The sequence below is a fragment of the Tetrao urogallus genome, assembly GCF_951394365.1.
Source record: "Tetrao urogallus genome assembly, chromosome: 2".
Lineage (NCBI taxonomy): Eukaryota > Metazoa > Chordata > Aves > Galliformes > Phasianidae > Tetrao > Tetrao urogallus.
Genome location: NC_136814.1, coordinates 30,656,389 through 30,675,973, shown reverse-complemented (window position 1 = coordinate 30,675,973; position 19,585 = coordinate 30,656,389). Strand labels below are relative to the sequence as shown.

At 36.8% G+C, this 19,585-nt stretch overlaps 1 protein-coding gene across 1 annotated transcript in view; it reads left to right on the top strand.

Moving 5' to 3' along the window:
• Positions 1-19,585, top strand: part of LTBP1 (latent transforming growth factor beta binding protein 1) — a gene marked incomplete at both ends in the record, with an annotated part of 180,805 nt that overhangs the window by 68,431 nt on the left and 92,789 nt on the right. Inside the window, 2 exons of the mRNA XM_079550558.1 lie at positions 14,142-14,366; positions 17,034-17,311. Coding sequence (XP_079406684.1) covers positions 14,142-14,366; positions 17,034-17,311 — 503 coding nt within the window. The remainder of the gene's footprint in view (positions 1-14,141; positions 14,367-17,033; positions 17,312-19,585) is intronic.

Sequence of the window (19,585 nt, the reverse complement as noted above, 5' to 3'; positions counted from 1 at the left end):
AGATCAAGACATTAACATTTTTATTCACTGTTTTAGCTGGTAATTTGAAATATAATCTTTATTAATGATGGCCATGCTTGGGATATTTATTTGTGCGGCAGCATTGTAACAGCTGTAGCAAAGTGAAGGCCAAGTATTCATCCTCAAGCACTGGACCAAGAGGGTAAAATAGAAAGATGGATAACAGTAGAACTATTTTATGAATTGTTTACATCCTCTGTCTTGTTAAAGATGCAGTAAAAAATGGTATTTCCTAGTCTGCAAGGCCAAAGCAAAACATCTGCATGTTGATTCTGGGAGGAATCACTTATCATGATCATTAGTTTAACAGATATTCATTTTTTCCAGCCTCTATTTGTCCTGTAATGTAAACTTGAGAGGACAAGGAAATGAATTTATTTACTTACAATCCAGGTAGTGTAGTGTAGGCTTTCTGAATCTGAACCACTGGCGGGCTTCAATTTTGGCCTGTAGTGCAAATGTTCCTCTGCAGTCTGGTCAGCATTCAAGGTTTAAGGGCAGTTTTTGGTCACCTATGCTCATATTACAAAAACAAATGATATCTTTGTTGATAACCACATCTGCTCAGAAGGAGTGCTTTCCTTCCCCCCTGTATTTAGTACTTGTCATCAATAAGTAGTTATGGTATCCACGGTACAGTTTACAGCATCTGTGAGCTTTCTTCATGATCTTAAACTAATTACTCAAATTTGACATCTTCCCCTCTGGTTCTAACAAAGGCCAGATGCTGTTTTAAAGAAAATACATTGTTCAGCTAGACAGTCTTAATAAGGTTGAACTTAGGCCTGAGTTGGCAACTCATTTCCACCCCTTTGCTCACCTTAAGGACTTCAGACCATCACTGTGAAGCAAAAGTCCATCTGCTCTGAAAGCACTCACCAAACTGTGTATTATAGAGAGCGCAGTTTTTTGGATGTGCAGTCATAGGAAAAACCACAAATGGAAATGGTACAAAATCCACACCTGCAGCCATTCAGAGACACATGGAGTATGTTTAAAGCAAAACAGAACACAAAGTTAAAAAGCATAATGCTTTATTTTTACTGTATGTGGATTTAATTTATAGGGATTAGCTTATGTATATCTGACTTCAAGTGCTACAGAAAGAGAACTAAGAGTGCATTTATTTGAATGATTACATTGTTGCATATCCAAATAAATACACTACCTTGTACAGCTATAATTTTGTTATTGCTAAACCAAATGTCTTTGCACATACCTCACTGAAAATGAAGCATATGCCAACTGGCTTTAAAAAAAAAAAAAAAATATTCCCTTTGAATTATGCAAGCACAGAAGAGTCTGACCAGTTTCACTGCTGGTTAAAATGTACCTTATACTATGAACGGTTCCCTTATCACACAGTTCTGTGTTTAACATGTCCCTTTGGATGTAACACAATCAGAAGGGAACATGTTGTCACTGCTCTGTGCTTATCACAGTCTTTCCAAATTCAGCCTCTCTCTATCATTTTTCTTTTTATTGTCCCCCAGAGAATTCCAGCTCTTTTCAGTGTGCTACCTGTGTAACCTTCCCACTCTTAACCTGTAATGAACTCTTAGATTTGAGTAGCACTCTGCAACCAAGAGGCCTGTTTTATAGCACAGATGAAGAGAGATCTCTGGATCTTTCTTTTGGAACATGAACTGTATCTTCACTACACACATCTTAATTCTTTTAAGATTTGTATCTCTTCATAAAAAGAATATATGTGCAAAGGGGACTGTGATCTTTCAGTGAGGCACATAAAGATTTCCATCAAATTGAAGTCCATGGGAATTTTAAACTTGTATTAAGTAAACCTCTTACAAAGTCTTGAGGTCATGTCAGTGAATAGAAGGAAAATGACTGTTTGCTTCTCTCGCAGGAAGAGTTTTGAGCTGTAAGAAGCCTGCTCACGGAGAGCATTCTCATCTGTATCTTATTCAACTACATATTTTGTTTATTTGTCATGCTGGTTATTTTCTACTTTAATTTTAAGATGATAAACTGAACTACAAAGTTAAATTTTGTATTTAACATTATTCAGGTATTTTAAGTTCAGGAGAACTTGCAGCAACTTTTCTTACCTATCGTGGTTTAGGAACTCAGCCTCTCTGATATCTCTCTGAGAGGGACTGTGCATGGATTGAATAAGGCAGTGGTCTCCAAAGTTTTTGATGGCTCAACTCTATCAGTAAGAAATTTTTGAGCATGTATTTTAGTATAAGTTTTCTTATTTAAAAATTACTTAAAGGTTAAAAAACCCTCTGTTTTTAACATATTTTTAAATTAATGATAGAAAAAAGGCACTTCGGTTGACAGTCTTGGGTACCCTCTGGTGTGTGCACACCCCAAACTAGAAACTACAGGTATAGAGAACCAAAGGAGACCAGTTTCATAGCATACATCTAGTGTTAGTTTCCTGCAGTCAGTATATGGCCGTCATTTCTGTTTTACTTATTGTTTGATTATATTAAATTCAGCCTGTTCTGTTAGGTGCTGAAACAGCATTTTTCTATATAATGAGAAGTTACATAGGTCCCAGGATGCCTGTTGTGGCATATGGGGCAGGAGAATTTTTTTTATTACTGTACACATCCCCTGCAGCACTGCAGCGTGAAGGTTGGCAGTGGAGCTGGCATCAGCACAGGGAATTTACATACACATTTAATTCCTTGGAACTGTGAGTGACTAGTCAATGCTGATCATATTTAGGATTGTGTAGCTCGTACATTTATTCATATAACCATTACATGTTGTAAAAAGAACCAGAATGATACGTGTTGAAGTTGTTTGTTTTTTAGCAGATTTTCAACTGCGCTTTCCCTGCAGAGTAACTTTAGATTTCCTGTTCATTAACACTGACTGTGCCACTTTTCTTCTCAAGAGCTCCAGGATTTGAGTCTCTTGCTTTTCACTGGTTTTCTCTGACCTTATTTATTACATAAACTGTGAATGATATCCTTCCCAATATTCTCATATTGTGTCACCTCCTCTAGGTCAACTCCCTAGAAAACTTTCCACTTTCTTCTGATGTAGCCAGTGCCAGGAAATCTTAGATAGCTCATGTGTGTTTTTTTTAACTTGTCCACAGAATCCAGATTATGAGCTATTATTTGTGCGTTAATGGATATCCACTTGAAAAAGTCTATTCAGATTTTTTTCTTGTCAGTTTTCTCACACAAAATGAGCACTATGGTGATGTTACAGTAATTGGAGAGCAGTCTCCTGATGTTTAGGATTATTGACATTTTTAATGGTTGTTTTATTTATTCTGGCTTTTCTTTTTCTATTCTAAACTTTATGTTGTCTTGTGGTTTGGAATGCAGTGGATCATTGCTCAAAGACCTTTAGGATCTAAGGCTGGTAGTCACCAAGTCTAATGGTGGAGGTGCCTGGGTGAGGGACCTAACAGTCAGTGACAGGGAGAACCCTGGTACATAGACTGGCCCATTGGTGGCCCAAACAGCCTTCTGGATGAGATCTTCTTTACTGACAGGGTGGGGAATATTGAGCAGAAACAGTCCTTAGATGTCTCATGGAGGCATGGAAAGTTAAATGAGATGGATCTCTGCTTAAATTTTTGTTACTCGGTTTTCAGAGATAATAAGGATTCTGATGACCTAACTACTGGTCTTCAGAGCTATTGCATAACAGGAATGTGATCACTTAGCTTAAATGTTTCTCATGACATTTTTTCATTTTGACTCATAGTATCCAAGTGGTCTGATGTCTTAGCAATTCTTTTCTCTGCCTTACGCTACTGGCTGTTACTACTTTTTTACTTCACGTAGGAGTCCAGTGCATCTTTTGGAAACAGCCTTATGCAATATTGTTACGGAAGAGAACCTGGTGGCACAAACAGCTTAGTGCCTTTAAAGGTCAGTTACTGCTAACCTTGTAGTCCTTCAGGGCAGATAATGCTGCTCAGCTGGCACCAGAAAGGAAGAATGCAGCCTGGAAGGATCCTGTAGCAATGAAGATGCTTGTTAATTGTTGAATTCTGTTGAACTCTTACTCTGTTTATTGAAAACAGATATATTACAAGATCATTTAATAGGCATTTGTATTATGTGTGCACAGGCATACACAAAGATATGCAGAGTAGTAAGGGCCTTAAAAGTACTGGGATCATAGGAACTGCTGGTTTTCATTTGACGTAGAGCAAACTGGTTTCAGCGTTCTCATTTTGACAGTGGCAATTAATAAGTTACTCAGGACTGCTTAAAATGATGTACATGAAATTTTAATACTGCAGCATACCATATTGCTGTATACGCATATTCTTGTATTCTGCAGGAAATTGTTTAAAGAATGATGATTTTAAAGCGTTGCTACCATGCTCCATTTTCAAACCTAGGCTTTCCTAGAAAATTTAGTTCAATTGCGTAAGTCTTAAACAAAGGGGAAAATGTATCTAAAATTTATATTTACTGTAGAAATCTGAATAAATGACTGGAGTAACTTGTCTATATGTGTTAGCATTATTTTCAAAGGTCTGACATTAGCCATTTGCAATGCAGTAATTCCACAGCAATTAGTATTGTTTTTTTTCCTTAGTACCCAGTTTCTAGGCCTAGTATTTTTGTTACATTCAATATATCAGAATCAGCTCTAATATAATCAGTAGTTTCATCAAATATAGTTAGGATAGGACTAGGTCATCACTTAACACTCTCTCCATGTCTCTCTAAAAATAGAGTGTATGTCATCTCAGATATTGAGAATATTAGAAGCAGATTTAACGAGTAAATGTGAGAATCACGCATGTTAGTGATCCAGGATCCTTGTGTCAGTTGTTTCTCAATTACTGTTTTAACTCTACTCTCTTTTTATGTTGAATAACCACAACCTTAGCCCATTTCTCTTAACAGGGGATGATTCTAATTTTTCTGATGACAATTGAATAGTCTAATAGTCTTTTTTTTTTTTTTTTTTTTTTACATCCTATTTCTTGCACTGTGTAATAGGTTGTTGGGTTGTTGGTTTTTTTTTCTTTTTTTTCCCTCCATGTGTAGGTCAGATGGTCTTTATTTCAGTCATCTAGACAGTGATGGCAGTGATCTTGGAAGGAGGTGATATGGGTCCTGTGAGAGAGTTAACCTTTGGATTAGCATTGAGTGATAGGTGACACACATGGGGGCATATCTGCTGGTTGACTTTGTGTGTGCATCTTTATGACAGCACTACCATCAAGCTTTTTTTCCCAAGTTTTTCAGAGTTCTTCATTTAAAACTAAGGAAGACATAAGAATCACAGAATCACAGAATTGTAGGGGTTGGAAGGGACCTCCAGAGATCATCAAGTCCAACCCCCCTGCCAAAGCAGGTTCCCTACAGCAGGTCGCACAGGTAGGCATCCAGGCAGGTCTTGAACATCTCCAGAGAAGGAGACTCCATCACCTCCCTGGGCAGCCTGTTCCAGTGCTCCGTCACCTCACTGTAAAGAAGTTCTTGTGCATATTTGTGCGGAACTTCCTATGCTGCAGTTTCCAGCCGTTTCCCCTTTTCCTGTCTCCACTCACCTCTGAAAACAGTCTGGCCTCACCATTCTGCCCCCCACACCTCAGATACTTATAGACCTGGATCAGGTCCCCTCTCAGTCTTCTTTAGTATGCTGAATAGTATGCTGAAATTGTCTTGCCTGTATAAATTTTGGATTTCTTTCTTGGATTACTCAAAAATGTGTGTTTCTCTAAAATATGTTGTTACCCTGTCCTTTATGATCTAAACACACTGCCCAGTTTTCAGTGTCAGGATCTCTTATACTTGCCGGTGTCTTCACTGAAGGGTGACTGGTGCCCCAAAATTTGTACTTATTTATATGTCTTTATAATGAAAAATTGACTTCCAGTGTGATTCAGCTTTCAGACCAACAGAACGTGAATGTCAGCATCCACATTGGAGGTGTATGCTGAAATCTTCTTTGCCATCAGTAGAAATTTAAAAATTTTGATAATATAATAAATTCTAATAAAATCTTAATACAGATGCTTAAAATTGGTCAGTCGAGTAGCTCTCTTACATACATTGACTATTTCAACTACACTGGGAGAAGCTTTTATTAACAACTGAGATTTAGACACGTAGCTCTAATTTAAACACCCAACATTAGCGGTGTTTAATCTGCATTGTACTCCATCTCTTGTTATAGTTTGTTTCCTGTTCTTTAGCTGGTTCCTGGTCCATGGCTTGACCTCATGCATCTGAATTCACATAATTTCCAGTAAGTGTGAGGCTCTTTCTGAGGGCTGGGACCCTCATTCCAATGCTGCAGCGCGATGTACAGGTTGCTTCTTGCATTCTTTCAGAACTCTGCTACCTTCCTGGTGTTCCAGACGGGGTGACAGTCCCTCAGTGTTGGTCACATGGCAAGTTTTGGGGGTCTTTGCTAGAGGGATCATAAGAGATCCAGGCCAAACATGTCCTTTGAGAACAGCATCTGGAATTAATGAGATTACTGATGTAAATAAATGTGGAAAGAACAAAGGCAACACCTACTCCATTCCGTCCTGCATAGAATCTCAGTACTTTCCATTTACTGTGAAGATAGCATCCCTCCTCCTTTTTCATAAGTAAACAGTTGTTTTTTTCCAGTGGATACTGACTTGGTATGCGTACTGCACCTTGTCTACAGTGAGTTGATGCCATCACTAAATGATGCTAATCATTAGACAGCCTTTCAGCAATTCAAATAAAGTTCAGTTATTTGTGGAGATAATGGTCATCCCAGAGCTGAGCCTGTACTTCTCAGCTGAGTTTAAAAAAAAGAAAAAAAAAAAAAAAAAAAATTTAAATGAGAAAGTTGCTATTGGCAGATGTGAACATGTAAAATGCCTGAAGATGTAGGTAACCTGAATTTGTGAGATTTTCTGCCACTTGCTTTCCTTGATAATTGTCATGTAGTGCTGCATCAAGTAACATCACAGATATTCTTCTAATTAGGCCTTAATGTACTGCATGAGTTGTTAAATTGTTGCTGATAGTGATACATAGAGGGGCTTGAAAAGAACTGCTATGAATACAATTTCATTTAAAGAGGTGTATCTTCCAAAATCATGAGAACAGCAGTGAAAGTATTAGGAGAACAGCTGCTGTTTCATTTCTGTTTATAATCATGTTATTGCAGATCTGTTAATAATAATTATAATAAACTACTGTTGTAGTTCTCATTTGTGGATCTATGTATTCAACAGACATATTGCAAGGAAAATAGATTCTTTCTATGACAAAACGCAAAGTTTATTTAGAAGAATTATGTAATAGCAACTTGAAAATGGCCATCTTGGTGATCTGGGGCTGAGAGAGAGTGTATCCGTAAGGTTTTTCTTTTCTAATGTAACCATTCAGCAGTTTGAAAATAACTAGACACAGGCATCATGATAGTTGTTGAGCTTTCTTAGTGCAATGTCTTTTCGCTTTTATTTTTTCTTTTTAAATATGTACATATGTACAATACGTATGGCATTTTTCATGGAGTAGAGAGAGTTACAGAAAGAGAAGGCTGTCGGGGAGTTTATTTTATATGTTGAGTGGAAGAATCCTTTTAGAGCAAGAGTAATTCCCTAGGACCTTGACCAGCATGTTTTAAAGTGTAAAATCATGCCTGCTCAGCCAGCTTTAGTGACTGCTACTTGCTCCTAGTAATTCAGCCAGCTTCAGTCATGAGACTGAATTGAAGATGAGAACAGTGATTTGAATCCAAACCTCAAAGATCTCTAGACTCTGGAATATTTTAAGGGCAGCGACCTGTACCAGTCTTCCTAATCAAAAAATGTGGTTGCAATTAGATCAAAGAGAAGTAAAGTGTTATTGTAACTCAAGTGTGATTCATTCTCTTGCTCAGAAATTCCCTACTAGTTGAGTACATCCATTGACTGTGATGTTGACTTACATCTTTAATTTACAATCTTGAAATGGCATGTGTACTTAGTAATAAGCTAATTAAATGACCCTGATAATTAGCTTAGCGTTAATGTTATTAATGTTATTTTATTGAGAGGTGGAGGTGTTAATAAAAGTGAATAAATACAGTTCCTAACTATGCCATAATTCTGCTTATCTACTTGTTTTTAGAGTTATTATAATGATGGGAATGAAAGAGTATGGTTTTGCCTACTGAAAATAACATCTGCAGAAAGAATTGTGTTTTGGAAATGTTAAACTTCGCTAAACTTCAGGGCTGTTCTTTGTGGCTAACATGATTTTCATTCTGAGTCCTTTTTTTTTTTTTTTTTTTTTTTTTAATTAAAACATGTGAAGCTTGTTTTTTTTGGCAATAATTTGGTTTTCTTGTCTGGATAAACTGCAGAACTTACAATCCCATTCCCAGCTGGGACTGTGCTACTTTCTGAAACATCCTGTGGTAGTAATAGTTTGAAAATGTAAGATAGATAATTCTAACAAAGTTAATTTGTGATAGCTGAGAAAACAGTTTAATAACTGCATATTTTTGTTCAAACTGTGTGAAGTTTGAAGTAGGTTGCCATATGAGATTGTCCCTCCAGTGCTGTATATCTTTTTCCAAGATTTTTCCAAGAGGAAACATTTGAAGTGTTCCTTTATCACATTCAGCCTTTTGGTTCTATATTTGTTATTGCATTGCAGCATTTGGATTCAAAATTTATTTGATAAGGTCCTTATTAGGATTGTTATGCATCTGCTAATAAGCAATGTGAAGGTGATGGTACAAAGGAGCACATTCAGTATAGACCACATAAAGAAGCGTGCTATCTGGAGTGACGTGACATAGGGTCTGTTTCAACTTGTAAACATGTACTGGGAGAGAGATACAAGAACTAAAATGTGATTTTTAAAATGCAGTAGTCACTTCAGTATGTGTATCTTTTTAAGTAGCTTATTTTATGAAAAACTTGAAGCTCAGGATTTCATATGTAAAGGAGCATTAGGTAGCCATTTGGAATGTACTGTGTTGACAATTACAAATACAGGAGCTCAGAATAAGGAGAAATCAAATCTTAGGAGTATATAAAATAGATGTTAGTGTTTTTATTCACAATTGGTGTCCAGGAAGTCTGATAAAATCAGCCTCTGATAATGAAGTACTTCAGCAGGAACATTCTTGGAAGCACACTCTTATTCTATTATATTTTGCTGTCCCCTGTTCCTATCAGTTTACATCTTGTCGTAGTATATGTTTAAATTCACGCAGTTTCAGGGCAATCTGCATTTGGGTAAGCTTACTTTAATCTAATTACACTAGTAATTAACTAATTCATTATTATTTTTTTTTACTACAGAGACTTCTGTATGTCCTGTTCTCTCTAACGTTTTCATAAATTACTTGAATACAGGATTAAAACGTATACTAAATTAGTTTGCAGATGACACTTAATTGGTAAGAACTGTTGACTCCCTCGATAGCACAGAGACCTTGCAGAAAGATCTTTACAAATTGGAGGACTGGACAGCCATCACTCACTTGATGTTTCAAGAGCTGGATCCTGCACATTTGACGGGTCAACCCTGGATATATGTGCACACTGAGACGAGGCTGAAGGGCAGCCCTGTGAAAAAGGATCTGAGGAGTCATGTTTGGCAACAAGTTTATATGAGCCAGCAGTGTGCCATGTCAAACCAAGGGGGCCAACTGTACCTTGGGGTGCCCCAGGTCCAGCACTGCCACCAGCTGAGGGAGAGGAGTAGTCCTGCTCTGCTCTGTGTGACCTCACCTCCAGCACTGGCTGTGGGTTGGGTGCCACGGCATGAAAAGGACATGAACCTATTAGAAGGTGTCCAAAGGAAGGCTACACAGATGGTAAAGGTCTGGAGGAGAAGAACCACAGCACTACAAGAACATCATTCTATAGGACAGTGCTACACTTCCATGCATACAATCCCTTCTTTCATATGAAGAATGAGTTGGAAGATCTGTGCCAGTTTTTGCATTTTCTGTATGCTTAATAACATGGAAGAAAGGTGCACAAACTGCCAAGGGATTTAGAATAACTGTGTAGTACTCAGACAAAATCAACTAATTCATGGAAATACTGTGATCTAGTGAGCAGTACTGAGGTTCTTGGAGAGTCTGCTGATGTACTTGAATCATGCTTACACTGGAATAATTGATAGCAAATAAGTCAGAAAAGCAAACAGTGATGAGGGGAAGTGTGAGATAAACTCGTCTGTTCCCTGAGGTGCATATGAAAAGTGATTTGGAAAGCTAGATGAGGAACATTTCGAAAGTCATCTTAATTTTATTCAACACTTTGGCTGTAGGAAGAGAGTTTACGTACATCCTCAGGGTTCATTTTTGTAAGTATAGGCTGTTTTCTAAGGATTACAAGGATTTAAGTTCTCGGAATTTGTTTTGCTACACATCATTTTGATTAAACAAAAACATTCAGTCTTGATTAAATTAGTTTTTTTGGAGCTGTTCAAGGTCGTCTGAGTATCTTGAAAACAAATTAGGTGATATTGTTACAGTCCAATCCATAGCCAGGGTAACTTTTTCAGGACTTCTGTTGTAAATTCCTCTTTTTTTCTCCGAATCCTGCCTTTTTAGACTGCCTATGAAGGCATCTGAAACATCACACCTCTGCCAGATCAGAGTAATCAAGGTCTTTGATGCCAGAGAAACCAAAGCTTGTAATTACCAGTTACTTGCTCAAGAATGAGGAAAAAACTTAGTGTTTCTAGACACTTAAACAAGTCTTCATATATCTAAAGGATGAATATTCGTTTGTATTAACAAACTGTTAAATCTGTTCAATTTTATGTTGGCAGTTCCTTAATATACCATTAAGAGATTCGATTTACTAGTCATCACTTGTATAAAGTGAAGAATTTGTTGCTTTTCTTAGGTCTGTTAATCCTATATTTTGTTTGTAAGATACTCACATGTGAACAGACATTTCATGTCATCTTGTGCAGGTCTGTCTGTGTTTTTATCAGACTCTGAGCAGCTAGAGGATTTCACACCATTACAAATGTTTTTATTTCCTTCTTTCTCCCCTTTCAGAGGAAATGAGGAGGAGCCCAGTGAGAATCAGGCTCCAATGGATCCTTTGTCTGAATGGAAGTTATGAATGTATGTGCAAAACCAGCATCTTCTAACCGTCTCTCCCAGCGCCTGGGTCTGGGTTTTGTCAGAATGGCTTTGTCAGAATGTCCCCTATGCCTGCTGGCAGCTTTCAGCCGTTCTGTTTGTTTAAGTTCTTTAACCTCAATGACAAAATAAAACGCAGAAAAAACTCTCATCAGAAGTTGAGCTGTTCAAACATCCACTGGCATTGTATCCTGTTTCTGCCTTAAGTGGTCCTTTCCCCAGGGCTCCTTGCTCTTAGTTAACCTGTTATTCCCAAAACATTGTCAAAGAAAAGTGGCATTTACTTCCTCCACCTTTTTGGAGGCCTACTTCCTTTCAGCTCACTTTTCCTGAGTGGTCTGTGTGTAATCCTAGATCTGATATAATTAGTTGCTTGTGATTTCCAATACTGGTATCATAATCTTAGCCCTTTCTCTGTCCATAAACTACCAGAGGAAGCACCAGAAGTAGCATATGTGGGACTACTATGCCTATTTAAAATTGCCAAATATGTTAGTTCAATGTTCATCTTTTTCTTCTTTTTTTGACAAAGTTCGCTATTACTCATAAAGTTTGCCATTTGAGATTATCTGGTTTAGCCCAAACATGCATCCTATTGGTTCTTACATGGCTGAATAGGAATCAGAATTGTATAGTTCCATATTTATTTATTTTTATTACAGAATTTTATGTTTTCAGAATATATGTAATGTAGGCTCATTTAAAATTCATTCTTCGTGCAGTAGGCCAGACACTCAAAAGATGGAAATCGATACATTCTTCACTATTAATTTTTAGACTTGTTTTTTAAGTAGTTTGTTTGCATTAATTGCACAAGTTACTTATGTGAATAATCACTGCAAATCACTATGGAGAGAGGACAAGAAGTCCTATTTTGTTGTTATCTTCCTGTCCGGAATGTTTAGCACAACTCTTTGAAGCAGAACTTTTGGTCTGCTTTCAGAAGAGGAGTGTCTGGTCAGGGAGGGTTACACAGTGATGCTGCCTTCCCGAAACCAGCTGCTTTATGGGAACAGGTGCTCGGAAGAAATTGATTGGTTTTGGTGAAAATACTGAGTATGTCTGTATTATTTAAAGGTTGTTTTTTGCTCATTTCCTTGTCGTCTTGGGGCCAGGGAGAGCAGAAGGAAAGTTGATGGGTTAGGCTTTTTAATGCCTTCCTCAGTGAGACCTTTTGATTCACGTTACTCCTCTCAAACACCTGACTGCTATCACCTGATACTGCTTAAGGCTGTGTTATTGTGCGATGTGTTCTCAGCATTGCTTAAGCAGATCTTTGCAAGCATCTGAGAGTCATTGTGCATTGTTGCCATTAAGGTAAATCTGCTCACTTGGCCAGTACATAAAGAATTGGTGTGAGAGAATGATCTTGCTTTCATTACTACTGGGATCAAATTGCCTTTCATTTTGTTCTGAAGTATGGTCTTTTCTGCAAGGATGTCTTTTGTATGCTTGGATGAAGTCACAACAGCTTTCTAATGACTGAAAAATTGAGGCCTGTCATGGAGAAGGCTAGACTGCCTTTTGAAGGCATCTTAGCATCTTGCTGCTGATTTGCAGTCCTATGGCTTGAAGTACTTTTGGTCAGTTTATATGAACTGGAAAATTGGGATAAGGCAATAAAAATATTAAATAAACACTTGCAGAATAGGGCAGAAAAAAACAGTTTTAGTTGTTTATGTTTGTGTACTGACCCATCTTGGTGATGAGGTGAGTACGTCCCACATCCTGTCAATGCTATGATGCTCTGCTCCAGGGCAGTCTAGTTGCTGTGTTTCTGTAGCACTTCTGGGCCAAGTGAATTACACAGCTGCTCAATGTCCTGTTTGCCTTCTTGTGACACACAACATATGAATTCTTTTTCCAGTACTGTTATTAGTATTAATAATGGCAACAAGCTGTGGAGGTCTAGAGATGATACCCCTTGGGCCAACAAGCTCCAGGTTCCTAATGATCTTATCTACAGTTCTACGTTTTCATTGTAATTCAATATAAACTGAGCCATAGCAATCCAAGAAAATTACTTGCAGAATTGCTGCAAGTCTAGATTTTTTTCTTAAATTATTGATTCAGCCAGAGTCTTATCTTAAAACAGATAACAAATGGATACATTTGTTATTTTTCCAGAAATCTCAAACTTTTGAAAAAAAATGACCTTAGCTTGCCTTGTACAAAATTACAGTATTAATCTTGTTTTTATATCATTTAATTCTTGAAAATGTTGACAACTCAGTTAGATTGTCATGATTATAAAGACTTATACCACATTTTTAGAATGTACTGAGCTGTTTGTATGTAAGTTAAGAAACATTTTTCATTTGATGTTGTTTTTTTTTAATGTTTTGTCTGATAGTTTACATTGCTGTAAATGTGCAAATGCTAACTGGCACAGGGGTAATATGCCTTCTCTTTATATTAGAATTTCAGCATTTTAATGACTTGGAAATTTGTCTCTGAAATTAATTTAATAGAATTTACACTTTTATAACATGTCTGTACATCAACATCATCAACAAGTCTGTACAAATTATTTTATCTGAGAGAGAAATGTCAAGCAAAAACATGGGCACTCAGTAAGACGTGGTTTTCCTGAGAGTAGCTGAGGTTTGCAGTGAAAAGAAGTTTTCCTCAGCACAGTTTACCCTCCAGTGGAGTTTTTCCATTGTCTTTCAGAGAAGGTTAGGAGGTCCAAGGTAATAGAAATGGAAGGCTGACTGAATAGAAATACCTGTACAATAAAGGTACAGCCAGGCACAGTATTCCTTTAGAGTCTTGCTTAAAAGCATAATGAAATAGTGGTACCTCTGAAAGAAGAATGTTCTTACTGTGTTTCTCATGAAAAGAAGATGTGGACCAGGCAGAGGGTGCAGAAGGAGGGGAAGGAAAGATGCTCTTCCACAAGGCAATCAAAAGTGTGTCAGATAGATAGTCGTTCCTCAACTGTCAGATGAATAAAGGTCTCAGCCTTTTTCCTTTCCTCTTTGACTGTCGTGTGACATGTAGTCAGATAATACTGATTGTAATTACAGTTAAAGTCATTAACAAGACTTTTCTTTCTGCTTTTGTTTCAGTTATTTGCCATCTTCCCTGCATGAATGGAGGCCAGTGCAGTTCCAGAGATAAATGCCAGTGCCCTCCTAATTATACCGGCAAACTTTGTCAGATCCCCGTGCAGAATGGCAATACTCCAAAACTGTACCATCACCCACAACAAATGAATAAGGCTGTAGGATCACAAATTATCCACTCAACTCATACTTTACCACTGACAATGTCTGGACAGCAAGGTGTAAAAGGTAATTTATTTTATTGATATAATTGTTTTTTTCATTTGGAATTGATTTTATTTACTTATCAGGATTGAAAAAAAAATCTAACATAAAACTAACTATGCAATCTATGTTTATCTTTGTTATATCAATTGGCAGAGTCCTGGAAGTTAATTTAATAGTCAGCTTTATAAAGTAGGGAGTCCATGATATCATTCAATTAAACAGAACTGTCTTTCTAGATAGTATAAACAATGTCAAAGGAACAAAAGAAAAAAAGAAAAAAGGTTTTTCTACTACTACATAAATGCTGTAAAGAAGGTGGTGGAAATAGTTTCCAGTGACATGTTCAAGTATTAGTCCCTAAAGCTCTCCGGAGCGTTTCTCACTTGAAATGGGGTATGGTGGTGTGGGGAAGCACAGAAACACATTTAGGAGCACAGAAATTTATTTCTGTGGCTATTTAACTCCAGATCAGATTATTGTAGACAAAATGTTGAAACATGAAAGTACTCTTTAAAATTTTCAGATTTAGAGTGCCTGTCTTAAAAACACAAAATAGATCTCTCATTGCTTAGGAGCCTAACCTCTTAAATATTTTTCCTGTCCCTCAATTCCACATTAGAACCATCAACAGTTAAAAATGTTTGCTTCCCTTTTACATTCCTAAATGAGGATGTTGTAGGGAGGAATGGCTAATTTCGTTCAAGAAAAGTGCAAAACATTTCATCCTGAAATGGCTAATAGAAATCAAAATTAATCAGCAGATCTGTGCAGCAGTTCAAAACCTGGAGAGGAGATCTGTGATAACGCTGCTTGGGAATCATAGGATGGTTTGGGTTGGAGGGGACCTTTAAGATCATGTAGTTCCAACCCCCTGCTACAGGCAGGGACACCTCCCTCTAGACCAGGCTGCTCACAGCCCCATCCAGCCTGGCCTTGAGAACATCTCCAGGGAGGGGGCATCTACAACCTCTCACAGTTCCGGTGTCTCATCATTCTCACAGTAAAGAATTTCTTCCTAATATCTAGTCTAAATCTACTCTCTTCCACTTTAAAACGTGGCAGATATGACAGGCAGAAAAGCTAGTGGAAGAGATCCCTTTCATACATAAAACAGTTATGATTTGGAATACAGATAATGATTTAGTATTAGTTATGTTCTTATCACAGGTAAACTATTCTCACTTGAATCACCCTTCAAAAGCCATCTTCCCTAGTAGAATTAGAAAGGCTTCACTACTTCTCCTTCTGAATCTTCATGCATTTATCTGAAATAGGTCTCACTTAGCTTAAATTTTGATTTAGGTTGTTTTCTGCTACAAGCAAGGTTTGAAGAGCCAGTAAGACCCTGAAGCCATATTTTCCTGACTTAATACTACCTTCTTATTGGTGTTGCTCTTGGGAATATTCTGAAGGTTTTCCTAAATGAAACAATGCAGAACAAAGTAGACATAAATTTGGGGGTATTTCTTTTTTGTTCCTTTTTTTCGGTTTGTTGGCTTTGTTTGTTTGTTTTCCCTAAGAATAACTATGAGAGACCAGTTAATACTGAAAATATGCCTGGCAAAATCAAAATAATGTGAAAAGAAGAAATTCTACAAAATAATATTATTACAAAACAGCTAAGATAAATGAAGTATGCTTTCCAAGAAATGAAGCTGTGAGGGTGAAATTTGTGAGATGTAAAAATATCTAGATGAGTTTAAAAGAGCAAGGAGGAAATTCAAAAGACTCAGCAATCCAGTATGCATTTTAGAGGAAGTAATGTCATGACATTTGTCTGTTGTCGAAGCAATCTGATATTTAGTTATTGACTGGCCTCAATTTGGTCTATGCAGTACTTGCTGACCAGAGAGCTCTAACCAGACACAGTAAATGTTAACTTTGTTATTCAACTTACTAACAGTAAAACTTCTTACATATTTCTTTCCCTTATCCTCTCCCAAACTACTCAACTGAGTTGAATGTTTTAAGGACATTTTTGTTTCAATGAAAAGAGGCTTGAGGCTCATAAACAGACCAATGCACACTAAATGTTCTGTGGTTCTCAATCTATAACTAGAATTAAAACTACAACCATGTAATGCATACATATATATATATCTGAAAAACATTTCCTCCCTCTTTATCTGCCAAATCCTGGATTCAAAGTTTAGTGATGGGAGTGGTGGTTTTAGATGACTGAGATGCTGGCAGCTATTGCAGGGGCAAACTCCAGACTTGGCAGGTATATAAAGGTGAAGAAATGAAATCCGAAGCATTTTCTGTGTTCCAGAGAAAGATCATAGATCTGAAAAAGACAATAAAACTTACTATATATCCAAAAATAACCTGGTAGAATTTGAATTTTGGAACTTTGAATGAGATTCTTTCTACGCATTATGACCACAAATCTTAATCTTGCACCAGTCAGTTTGACATCCATGTTTATGTAGCAGTCTTTACAGTCCTATAATGTCTTTCTTTTCTCCGTGAAGTTTTCGTTTTCTTGCTTAGTAAATCAGACTGTATGCATTCATTCACCCTTCCTTCTAATCCCAAAGTTTGAGGGTTGTCTACGTTTTTGTCTCGTTAAATCAATTCATCCAAATTCTGATGTACAAAAAAGAGATGTCTTAGAGGTGCCTGGGATCTATTTTATGTATGTATTTTACTACTAACTTTTCTGTGTTTTTCTTTCAATTATTTTAGTGAAGTTCCCTCCTAACATAGTGAATATCCATGTGAAACATCCCCCTGAAGCTTCAGTTCAGATTCATCAAGTTTCAAGAATTGACAGTGCATCAACAGGACAAAAATCGAAAGTACCTCAGCCAGGACATCCACAGGTCTCTTACCAAGGTCTTCCATATCAGAAGACCCAGAAAGGACATGCTACTTACACAAATCAACAACCCATTCCTCATGTGTTTCCTGTTTCAGTTAAAACTCAGCTTGGACGCTGCTTCCAGGAGACTATTGGAACACAGGTAAGAAATATCTGCTTAGGTTTTTGAGACAAATGCCTTTAAAACAACACTATGAAAGACTGAAATAATTCTGCCAGGCTTGATGGGTTCCTGGGTAGTCTGATCTGGGTAGTGATTGGCAACCCCATCCACAACAGGGCAGGGGAGGGGGATTGGAATTAGACACTATTTGGGGTTTCTTCCAACCCAAGCCATTTTGTGATTCTGTATGATTCTTCATCAACTACAGGGATGAGATGCATTTGACTATCCTTTCTCAAAAGAAAATTCTTTTAAGAATAAACTGTAAAATAGTTTAGAAAGTAACATTGTTCTGAAACCTGCTGTTCTTTCAAGAGATATGTTAAGTTTCTGTAGATTTGTATCCCCCATGTTCTGATTTCAAAGTATTTTTGCTGCCTCTTCTCCATTTATGAACCATTTTTCCAAATAAAACAATGACTCAAGTCATAGCTCTATCTCTTCTGATCAAACGTTTAAAGTTATACCATCTTCCACAGCTTGGACTGTCCTTTGCTTTAATGAGCCCAATTGCATGTGCATCTCAGCGGTCAGATTTTGTCAAGGAGTTGTAGTCTTCTCTTAAATTCCTTTTCAACAACTACCTAGGTTTGTCAGTATTATAGGCTAATGTTTTGACTCTATTTAAATGTGACCACTGAATGGAATAGAGAAATCAGGAAAGCCAACCGAGAGTTTGCTAAATCATTAAAACTTTACTTCATTTTAAAACAGTATAATCACACATGCTATTTCACTCATACTTTTCAAGTGACTGTTCAAAATCATATTTTCTTTCGGGCTCTTGAGCAACACAGCGTTGTCATATTTATATATTTCCGCATATATGTAGATATATGGATAGCTTGCAAGAATGTTAGTGAGACACCATTACCAACTGCTTATCACCTTGCCAAGGTTGAATTTTTAAGATGAAATTTTTATATTCTCATTGTCTGCCTTCGGCATTTCTAAAAATCAGAGTTATCTTTGCATATGGAACATTAAATGCTAGTCTTCACTAACTGTTAAATGCTTGATTTGTTATCCACAGTGTTAGTTCATACTGATGAGATCTTTGGGCTTGTCTATTTCAATAACATAAAAGCCTTAACTTGGGAGTCTGATTCTGGCAAGTTGAAGTATGTGTTTAACTGGAAGTTTATGGATTTGACTGAAAGACACTATGCCTATGTAAAAAAGTAAATCAATCCCTATTTCATAAGAATGAGAATTCTAACAAACATGGCATTATCATGTAATATTTTAAAATACTGCAATTAATTAATTAATTAAGATAAAATTCCTTCCTCTGAATGTTAAGCTTTGTACCTTTTATTTTTTACCTTCTATGCTGCGTAAATTTCACGTCTGTTCTTTCTGGCACGGGCACAAGGGGGATATTTCAAATATTTATCCATATCTAAAACGTGCTCTGTGCAGTACTTGTCTCTCACATTGTGATGGTTTTAAACGGGGAGGAAAGGGGAAATCTACTCGCATCATTTTCAGGCCTGACTTAGAAACCTATTAAATGCTCAGTCTTGATTTTTTCCATTGGTTTTTGTTTTTTAATACTCCCCTGAAAAACTGTGCCTTTGCAGTGCTCTCAAGAATGGAGACTGCCTCTTAGTTTAGAATAATGTGTTCCCATTTTTTACAAACTTCATTCATATTTAGTCTCTGTCTTGGACAAGAACATAGTTAGATTTTTTTGTTATTTAATTTTATAGTTCCATTTAGAAATGGAGCTGTAGGGTAGTGTTCTGTAGAGCATTTGTTTAAGACCTTGCAGAAAATATAGATTCAAGTGACTTGTTCTCCTTTCAATTTTGAAATTGAAATGTTAATATGCTTTTCCTGCGGTCAGACAGTGAATATTATTTATCTGCATGTTTTAAATATACCTTTAGCTGGAAAATATGCACAGTGTTATTTATTCTTACATAGGCACGTTCTAAAATAACTTGCTTTTTTGTTTGTTTCTATTTTTTTAAAAAAATATTGGCTTTCCTAAATACAAGTATTCTTTTTATTTGTACAGACAAGCTGCTAAATTTAGTTTTTCTTCATTAATAGCAACATGTTGCAAGATCTTTCGGGAGTTTAGACTAGATAATTCTGGTATCCTTTCTTTTTCAACCATTATCAGTGTTTAGACATTTTTTTGCAGGGCGGATTGTATAGTTGGCTTGGGAAATGTTTTATTAAATATCCTGAGATCAGAGGTGATTTTATTGTCTATAGAGCAGAATGGAGTGGATGGATGTGTGT